Source organism: Protobothrops mucrosquamatus, unplaced genomic scaffold (genome assembly GCF_001527695.2).
Source record: "Protobothrops mucrosquamatus isolate PMUCROS unplaced genomic scaffold, P.Mucros_1.0 scaffold124, whole genome shotgun sequence".
Taxonomy (NCBI): domain Eukaryota; kingdom Metazoa; phylum Chordata; class Lepidosauria; order Squamata; family Viperidae; genus Protobothrops; species Protobothrops mucrosquamatus.
In genome coordinates, this window is record NW_015386491.1 from 297,995 (window position 1) to 308,762 (window position 10,768).

The 10,768-nt window shown below is 38.8% G+C and overlaps 1 protein-coding gene across 1 annotated transcript in view; it reads left to right on the forward strand.

The window, feature by feature from the left end:
• Positions 1–5,341, forward strand: part of BPTF (bromodomain PHD finger transcription factor) — an 82,299-nt gene extending 76,958 nt beyond the window's left edge. The window contains exons 30-31 of the mRNA XM_029283533.1: positions 960–1,146; positions 3,308–5,341. Coding sequence (XP_029139366.1) covers positions 960–1,146; positions 3,308–3,344 — 224 coding nt within the window. The 3' untranslated portion in view covers positions 3,345–5,341. The remainder of the gene's footprint in view (positions 1–959; positions 1,147–3,307) is intronic.
• Positions 5,342–10,768: the final 5,427 nt, after the last annotated feature.

A 10,768-nucleotide genomic window follows, 5' to 3' on the forward strand; every position in this document is an offset into this window, starting at 1 on the left:
ATTCCTTGACTTTTGACATGGTTGATGAAAAGCCAGATGTCTTCTATATTTATTGCCATGACACTGGGGATCAGAACACATCTGATTTGGTGAGGGCATTTATCTTCTTAATTATGTCCTTCTCTCCTGTTGAAGACCTATTTGTTTCTGAAGACTTTTCTTGAAAATTGGTGTTTTAATCAGTGTGTTATATTCCTGCGTAAGCCATTATGAGGGTTTTCTAACTAAATTATCAAGTCTGCTTGCCCTTACTTTTAGCAGTGCTATAACATTTTGAGTTTAAATACATTTGTGAGCAAAAGGGTGGGTTAAGGCTACTGACGCCTTACATTTTTAGATACTGTTCTATTTTCCAGTTCTTTAATGAGAAGCGCACAAAATGTTTCGGAGTCAAGGAACTGTAACTTCCTGACGCTTCCTGTACAGCTCGCCTATTATTGTGACCGGTAGTTACCAACTGGGATCCTTGATCACACTGCATTCTTTGTGCTGCAACTCACTGAAAGGTTCAGACAAGGTTCTGAATTGAAATAATGAGCGCTCAAGAGAAATTAAGCGTATTTATATGCACTAATTACTTGGGGTAATTTTTTTTTAAAAAGGAAACTCCGAACCAGAGAGTTCAGGGTATAAAAGCCAACCGGTCTCCAGGGGAGATGCCTCTGTATAACTTTCAGAGGGCCCTCTTCAAACAGAATTTTTCAAAAGTGCATCTTTGTAACTAGGGATAATGCGCCCAGTAACCTGTCTTTCCTTTGATCTGATCATCTTCAACGAGGAGCTCTTCTTGCTACCTGCTCAGTGGTTTCACATAATGCCCCAAATACATGAATTCTGCGCACGTGACTGGCGTTCTAGTCAAATGTACGTTCCTTTTCTGACATATTTCTGCGGCTTTGGACTGTTAATGCTGCCAGTGATTGAGCTTTGTTTCTGAATAACCTTTGTTTATTTTGAAGATCTTTCCACCATGGAGGAAAGAATACTGAAGCGTTACTATAAAAAGGTGACGGAATTTGTGGCCGACATGACCAAAATATTTGACAATTGTCGTTACTACAATCCAAGCGACTCTCCTTTTTATCAGTGTGCAGAGGTTCTTGAGTCATTCTTTGTACAGAAACTAAAAGGATTCAAAGCAAGCAGGTAAGTGGCTTTTCCCTACAATGCACTTTTTTATCGGTGTGAAATACACTTTGCCACTAGCACTTTGCTTTTCTATTTTTTGCAGTATGTCTAATTCTCTCCACATACTAGAGTGAGGCAAATGACTACTTTTTAGTCCAATTAAAATACAATTTTGTGAAATAATCAAGATCTTTTTGTTTAAACAATAAACTGCGTAAAATATAATAAAGAAAATAAAGCATATGGAATGAACCTGAGTTTTGAAATAGTCAGCATCTAAATCTGTTTAATGCCTTAGTCCCCAAAGATTTCTAGCAGATCTGAGGAATGCTGCCCTAAGCTTGTTGATTCAATCATACTCATGCCCCAGTAAAAGAATTGCAGTCTAAATTAGAAATGAGGCAGAACTACATTTAACGATTGGTATACTTCTTTTAAAAAAAATCTATTCATGTTGGACTTGGGTTTGGCTACTCTAAAGAAAAGAAGAAACAGAGGCGACATGATAGCAATATTTCAGTATTTGAGGGGCTGCCACCAAGAAGAGGGGGTCAGACTATTCTCCAAACCACCAGAGGGCAGGACAAGAAACAATGGTTGGAAACTGACCAAAGAGAGAAGCAACCTGGAATTAAGGAGAAACTTCCTAACAGTGAGGACAATTAACCAGTGGAACAGCTTGCCTTCAGAAATCGTGGGCACTCCATCACTGGAGATTTTTAAGAAGAGAATGGACAGTCACTTGTCTGAGATGGTATAGGTTCTCTTGCTTGAGCAGGGGGCTGGACTGGAAGACCTCCAAGGCCCCTTCCAGATTCTGTTCTATTCTATTGATGATAAACCTAAGTATCTGTTTAAATATTTCTCACTATAATCAATGGAGTTCAAATATTTGGTTTGGACTTAATCCTGTCCTTCGGTTCTTCTGAGTGATCAAATTGTAGACCAGGGGTGGGCAATTAATTCTCCCAAGGGGTCACATGAGAAATAGGGACTGTTGTGGAGGGCTGAACCAATAGGGCTGTGAAGGTGCGTAGGCCCCGCACATACATACAGAAATTAGGGCGGGGGGAATTAGTCAACTTCAAAAAAAAAAAAAAAAAAAAGCAATGTGGTTGTATTGCGTGCCCGCGTATACTTATTTACATTTGATTTCTAATTTCCAATTGACCTCACACGGGCCATATAGGGACAGCCAAAGGACCAGATGGGGCCTACAGGCCTTAAAATGCCCAGATCCATTTGAGACACATTCCTAGCGAAGGAAGATCTGTTTCAATGACATTTACATGTCTCTTCTCCCGCACAGTGGTTATATGGGATTGGAGGCAGAGTTGTTTTGTTTAAAGATTGGGAACATCTGCTAGCAAAGCAGCACCCCACTCCCTCCCCCCCCCCCCCAAGTGTTGCTCTAACATCTGACCATGCTTCTTACGTTTCCTCTGTGGAAATAAACGATTCCAGTGAGAACCAAAGAGAAGGAATCATACGAGGAGAAGGTTGCAGTTGAGCTGACAGTAGATTATCATTTATTCCTTTCTCATCTTTGCTTTCTATCAACATTACATTGTTTGGCTGCAACTTCCCCTACATTATGGCCCCTGCATTCTTCGTTTACAGATAACTGATAACTGTAGTTGAACTTCTGAGGAGACTCAGAATGGAATGACTATAACCTGTCATAGCTTACCTTTTCTAAAAAAAAAAAAAGTTACTGTATTAAGCAGTCACTTAATAACAGCCATAATAGAAGGTGGTCTGTCATTTGAATAGTGTATCAAAACGAAGTCCAATAATAGCAATAAAGCCAAGGTGTTACCAATTATTTCTTTAAAGCAAACTTTTCTGAAAAAGAACGATTGATTGCTATAAATGCTCTTCCACCAACAACAAACATTACCCTCTTCCCCAAACAAAGTTACTTGCGTGCCTGCTCTTTATCTGTGCATCCCTCGGAGCATTACGGGATGTTTTCAGATGTTAGAGCTGCATATCGTGTGTGTTTAGATCTGCCTCTGTGAAGGTGGAAAAAAATCTTGCTTTGTAACTGTTGTTGGTTTAGAAAAGTTGGAAAAGGGAGCAGCAAATTGCGTGCATTCCCCCCACCAAGTAGTGGGGGGTTTGGGTGGCTGCTCAGATGAAGGTTTTGCTTACTTGTTCCCATTTCTGCATCCTACAGGTCTCATAACAACAAACTGCAGTCGACAGCTTCTTAAAGTTCTATGTGTTATTGTACCACAAACCGCAAGTATCTGGTTGCCTGAGTTTTTTTAAATTGGGGAGCCAGAGGTTTTTAGTCAGGGTGTCCTGACAAGTCTTGATGTAAACTGTGTTTTTATCAGTAACATCAGATTTATATTCTTGGCTAATTTTGTCCAAAGGACGAAAGAATGAAAATCAGCAGCGTCGTTTTCTTGTCAAGATCGAATTGTGCTATTGTGGCAAAAACAGGGAAATATTTTGCTGAAGGACAGGAAAGAAAACAAGCAACAGAAAACAGGATAACCGTAAAATGGGGTCAAGTTCTAACTCCATGGAAATGCCACATCTGTTCTTCAGTGAAGAAGCTGGTTTATAAATTCCACACAGAGAACTTTAGACTGTATTTATTTATTGTTGCAAAAGGACGCTTTTTTATTGCTGCCCTCATATGTCAGCTGATTATCTCCCCCCCCCCCTTATAAATCCAGCCCTGGTTGTATGTTACCCATTCTGTATCTTACCATGATTCCTGTAGGTAAAAGTACAAGATGACCTCTAGATGTCTTTTCTTTCTATGAAAGGAGCTGCTATGTACACATGTGCACAAACCAACTGGGAATCAATATTGAGTTTATCGTTCACGGTAGAGGAAACCAATTAAGCTTGCATTAAAGTTGGGCGAAGTGGTCATGGACTACAGACTTTGTTGCCTTGAATATAACAGTAGAATATCATTTACTCTGCAACGGACTGATCTGAGTAAAATCTATTTGAAGGTATCTTGTTTGTAAACATTTGTCAGATTCTAACTTTTTTTTTCTTTTTGTATTAAAAAAAAAATTCAAAACATGGATGTATATGAAACAAATAAATGGAGATCATTGTTCTCTCCACATATAGGTGTCGTTTGAATGTTCACTAACATGTTTGTGAGGTTTGTTCTTAATGTGTAAGATCCTCAGAGTACAGAAGGGAAATGTGGGAAAGGGAAAGGAGGGACAAAGTGGCCCCCCCAAAGTGTGATTCTATTTGTTTTTAATCAATTATAATAAAATTCTTCTTCAGCAGCAGTTGGTTTCTGACTATTATACCTATTTTAACTAGATTTTGCACTAATTCAGAATTTTTGCCCTTCAATGATCTGGAATTTATCTGATTATGGATAAGCTTCCCTTGGGTTTAACCTCACCCTGCTATGCAAAAATCTTTTCTGTTAATTTTATTAGACATTGCTGTCGTGTTCACACTTTTCTTATATAAGTACAGGCTCAGGTGTACAGATAATGTAAGGTTAATTTTCTCTAAGAAAGCTTCTGCTTTTGTACATAGATGCTGTCATTTAATCCATACGAATTTGAAAGGAAGTTAATGTTCATTGTGAGACCATCCAATTATGTTTCTTAGACAGTAGGAAGAAGAGTATTTGTGTGTTAGGGTATATTGTCTTAGGACTTTTTTCAAAGAGATGCTACATATTGTATGCATTATGTTTATAAAAGAAGGACTTTTCCAAATTTAATCCTACAAATACTGTCTCTTCATCGCATTTCTTTATTACTCATATTTACGGCTGACCTTGAAAAACCATGATGAGAACTTTCCTACTTACAGGCAATAGATCATTGTTTTTAACAGATTGTGACAAACTGAAAAGTAACTCTTTTTGTACATAATAGGACATTTCACCTTAGACAAATAAAATAATGTTGGACCTCAGATTTGGTGGAGTTCCTGATGAAACATCATTTGTTTAGAATAAAATATGTAGCGCTTGGCATTGCCATACTGTGCAGAAATTCTTTGAAGTTTTTCATATTAATTATGAATGAGGAAAATGCTACTTTCATACACTTTTTACCAAGCCTCATCATTTTTCCTACTGCTTTGTAATATATGAAGACAATTCTTAGCTGTACCAACTATGGTAATTTTTAGTTTTTTGAAAAACTTTATTTATGAGCCAGTGTAATGTGTGTACATTTTAAATACCACTTCTGTAAAAGGAATAAAGAAATTATACTTTACTCAGTTTTTAAATGAAACAATGTGCAGAATACTTTTTTTCCTGATCACTTCATGCCTCGTTAAAATCACTCACTGGGTATCAAGTGTCACAAACCAAATGAGCTCAATTTTTATTCGCAGTTCCTCAGTCAAATGGAAATATTTGGTGTTAACAGCTATAAATTTCCAAATACTCATTAAAATGAGACGTAAGTTGGAATTGTTACCGCCTTGAACAGCTGCAAAATGTTTGTACCACTATTGGCAAAATGCTCAGTTTAATAAGGTAAGAAAGCTCTCTGAATTTCTGTTCTCTGAATGCCTGAACTGGACATATGATTAAATTAAAACCATTAAAATTGCAAATCATTTTATCCAGCGAATTATTTAATTTAATGTGTGACATGCTTTTAAATGCTTTATGTCACTCTCTATAATTTTCTCTCTCAGAAACACACAAACTCAAATGCACATACTACACTTGTTGAAATAAATGTTTTCCAGTGTTTTATTAATGATTGCTCATTTTAACAAAATATTTTCTGAGTTTCTAAAATCCTTTTGTATAGATAGTGTATGCAATCTATTTGTTCTCATTTTCTTTCTTCTGCTATTTAAATCCGGGATGGATTCTTTCACACATCTAAAATGGCAATCCTGGCTTATTACATCCTTTAAAGTATCATTGGCCTACAAACCTGCTTTTGGAAATAACCAGCTTGGGTAACAAGCTTAATTCCTGGTTTACATATTTAGCTGGCTACACTAGCAGAAGAAGCCAAGGCAAGAAGTAAACTCTTTGGACTGGAAGATTGTACAAATTACTGTACTCCTATTGGCAAAGGTGTGTGAAGCAAACTACCTTAGAGAAGTTTAGTGACCTAGATCAGAGGTCCCCAACCTTTTGGGCACCAGGGACTGGTTCCGTGGAGAGAGATTTTTCCACAGACCAGAGGGTGCATGGTTTTGTGTGCTGCCTGCATCTCGCAGATAGGGCTTTGCTTGTTTGTGCAGACTGGTTGCTGGCATGCCACAGCCCGGTACCAGTCACGGACCGGGGGTTGGGGACCCCTGACCTAGATGATCCATTTTCTGGATTGAGGTCTGGAACAGAATTGGCCTCCACTGCTCTTAGGCAACTCTTGTTATGCTTGCTGGAATGTGGCTTTTGATACCACTAAGTCAGCATCCTCATGAAATGGCTAGAAATTGGGAGCGCTTTTATGCAGTAGCTTAGTATGGAGAAATTATAAACCAGGGATTTAGGGATTGCCTTGAGGTTCATCCATTGCTCTTTTACAAAGTTTTTAACGACTTTTAAGGCAGTGGTCCCCAACATTTACGGCCTGGCGGGTGGGAGAGGAGAACCGGCCCGCCACTTGTTCAAGTTGAGCACACGTGCGCACCAGCCTGCCACTCACACAAGTAGAGCTGTGTACGCACACGAGCAGGCCAGCTGCTTGCACGGCCAGGTTCCAAACAGGCCACGGCCTAGTAGTGGTCCGGGAGTTGGGGACCCCTGTTTTAAGGGATGGAGGAAAGTGTCACCGATAACGTTGATGACAACCAAGTCATATTTTTTGGATGTTGAAATCAGGAGAGCATTGGGGAAGTCTAAACTGATGCTTAATTGCAGAGATGGACAAGATGAGAGTCAGTTGAAGCCAAGCCCCGATTTAAGATGCATGCCAAGTGGGTGAATGGCCTCTGAATTAAATTGCCTGCTCTGATTAGGATTGTACTCCTTAAAGGAACAGGTCTGCGCTTACTCAGTAACCTCTGTGACTTGGGGCTATATTAGCTGCATCCACTCCCAAAGAACAGAATTGCGTTGATAACTAGTGATGGGGAATTGTAGCAGATGCTATGTGGGGCTGTCTTTGGAGTTAGTCTGGAAACTGCAACTTGTCCAGAATTCAACAGTGCTGACTCATCATATGCACACACATTATCTGTCTAAAAGATTTGTACTGCTGGTGGACACCAAAGCCAGATTCAAGGTGCTGGTTCTACCAAAACAACTCCCTAAACCACTCAAGACGGGTTACCCAAAACAAGAATCTTCAATAATTTTAAAACGTACAATCCCCAGAAGTCCTGTTATCCAAGCTGTGGTTTGCAGATTCTTGTTTGGTCCGGCATAGGTACAGATTGAGGGGGCGTGATGGCTCAGGCGGTTAAAGATGCTGAGCTTGTCGGCTGGAAAGCTGACAGCCAGGGGGTTGAAGACCCAAGTACCACTCAATGGAGTGAGCTCCCATTACTTGCCCCAGGTCCTGCCAACCTAGCAGTTTGAAAGTATGCAAATGCAAGTAGATAAATAGTTACCACTTTCGTGAGGAGGTAATGTTCCATGCGCCTTGGTATGTAGTCATGCTGGCCACATGACCATGGAAGTGTCTTTGGACAATGCTGATTCACCTGGCTAGGAAATGGAGATGAGCACCACCCACTAGAGTGGGACACAGCTGGACGGGGAAACCTTTACCAACGTACACATCTGTCTTGCAGTAGAATGACATGCATACCATTTGAAATGCAAATCTAATTTGGTATTTTAATCATCTTTTAAAACCTATATTGGTTTTCCATACTATTTTTGTTTGTCCGGTATAGTGTCTACCTAGCCATTTGCAGGGACTGCTGGTGAAAAAAAATATGCAAAGCTGACCCAAAGTGAACTAGTTTTAGCTAGGTTTTTAAAGCTGAAACCGAAAACTATTTCCAAATTCTTAAATACTCAGAAGAGATCCGACCAGAGTTAATACATAAATGCTGTAGACTTCAATGCCATGAAACATGGAACTACATCGCCAAAGAAAATAATAGCTGTTGTTATATACAAAATCTTCATTTCCTTTTAGAAACATTTAACAGGGCTCAAAAGGTAGAGAAAACAAAGAAAAGTGTCTCATTTATACCACAGTGTAAAAGACTTGAGGCAGCTTTTTTGATTTCTGATGCCTTAAAAGTATGGAGAACAGTACCATATTATATTAAAGACTCCATCGCTCATAACTTGAGAAATAGAACAGCATTTCCCTAGACCTAAAAAAATTCCTTGCTAAGCTGTAACTTTTCTTCTTCTCAGATAGAAAGGTTGTTTTTGCCAGTCTTTTATTAATAGACTTACGTCCCATTCTGTGATTCTGGAACAGTGAGAAATTATCTACCTCTCCAGCTCAATGCTAAACAGATTTTTTTCAGACATAAATCATGTAAAATTCATTGAGAGTTAGGACTGCGTGGAATGACTGAGGAAACTGATGTAAGGAAGCCACTGTCAGCCTCAAGCATATACATAACTTGCAGTAGGAGAATAATATTGATAAATTGCAGAGAGTTCTTCTCACTTGGTAAACTAGAGTTGATATATGCTTGGGTTGCAGCAAGGCTTAAACAAATTTCCTTTTCGGTTGTGAGAGATTAGAAGCTTCCACAAGTAGTTGCCTGTATTTGTATAGGTGTTTTAAGTATGTAACAGGAAACTGATTGCTCCATTTGAATTAGATCATGTTTGTGAAGTGCTTTTAGAACATTCTTAAGCACTCCGGTACATAAACATTACTAATTGTTTTAGAGCCTCTGAGCTGAGATCCCTAATTTCTATGGATTCTGACTTCCTTTTTGCTAGAAATTCAGCATCATATGGATGGCATGGCATAGACTTTGGGAAATAGAAAATTAGACTCTGGGCCTTAGTTATCTATGGAACATATTCATGAATCCATGGGAAAGCCTTGTTGTTGTTAGTTGCGAAATTGTCTCCCACCCATCGCGACCCCATGGACAATGTTCCTCTTTGGTACTGTCCATGGGGTTTTCATGGCAAAGATACTGGAGTGGGTTGCCATTTTCTTCTCCAGTGGATCACATTTTGTCAGAACTCTCTGCTATGACCTGTCCGTCTTGGGTGGTCCTGCACGGCATAGCTCATAGCTTCATTGAGTTACACAAGCCCCTTTGCCACGACAAGGCAGTGATCCATGAAGGAGAGGGAAAGCCTTACAGTTGTGTAATAAACACACTATGTTTCATTACATTAAAGAGAGGCGATTTTAATTCTGGACAAGAAGAAAGTGACATGCAAGTGAAACCTGTGAATCAAAGCTTTCATGTGATTGACATTTGATAGTTTTTGAAAATTCATACACTGGTGGTTAGCGAAATTTAATAGAGGTACCATATTGTTACACTACAGCTATGCTATTTGCAAAACTGGTGCTGTACATTTCCTCCTCCAAAGAAAAGCTTGTAGTGGAAGACTCTAGCATCACACAGACACATACCTAGATGTATCTGTTAAATACAGAAAGCAAAATAAGGAAATGAATGCGAAGATAAATTGGATACAAGCTACTTCCCCTCTTCCTCCCACTTACAGGCTGCAGCCAGGAAATCTTATGTTGTGATAATAAAGTGCTTTCATTGAAGACATCTTGGAAAAGTTTCAGCACTGACATAATACCACATGGCCTAAATATTTCCTGCTTCTGTTAGAAATATATGAACCTGTTTGAAATCCTGATATCCGAAGTGAAGAGGCATTTATTAAGGTTTTTGCTTGTACTGTGTTAAAAGGTCCTAAATGATTCCAGTCACAGCTGGCTGGGTAAAAATGTTATAATGATAGAGAATGCTAACGACTGTACTTTCTGATTATTAAACCGAGTACTTTCATGCTAAATTATTCCAGTCCAAAATTCAGTTGCTCATTGTCATTGTTGTCTGCATTTTCCCATCACTTTCATGTTTCCTCCTCCTAGATTTTACAGTTCTGATACAATATTGTAATTATTTCAAGAAGCATTAACACTTTTTATTACATCACTGACATATTCCTGTCATATAACTTTTACATTTGAATTCACATCATTTATACCAATATCTCTCAAAACATTTGAATGCTTTATTTCTACATTAGCTATAGCATTTATGAACCCATTAATAAAACTGGCCAACCATTTGATAACACTTTACATATTTGGTTTACATCACTTCTTCCTATTTTTTTAACAGCTTTTTGTGAAAACTACATTTAAACTTTAAAAATGAATGCAGAACTACAGATAATCCTTGACTTAGTGGCCATTTGAACTTACGATGCACCCATAAAAAGGGACTTGCAACCAGGTTTCAAAGTTCCAACATCAGCTCTTCCCTCGCAATCACATGACTGTGTTTTGTGTGCTCAGCCACATTTGCGGCTATACGCAGTGCCCTGTGGTCATGTAACCGTGATTTATGAGAGTTTTGTCAGAAATCGGCATTTACTTCTGGTTTCCAGCAAAAAAAGTCCCAAAGTAGACAGTGGGATTGCTTAACAACTGTGGCATTTGCTTAATAACTGCTCCAAAAAAAAGGTAAAACTGAGTTGTCACCTGATGACTCATGACTGTCATGCCATACAACTAATTCCTAAGGTCAATTACAG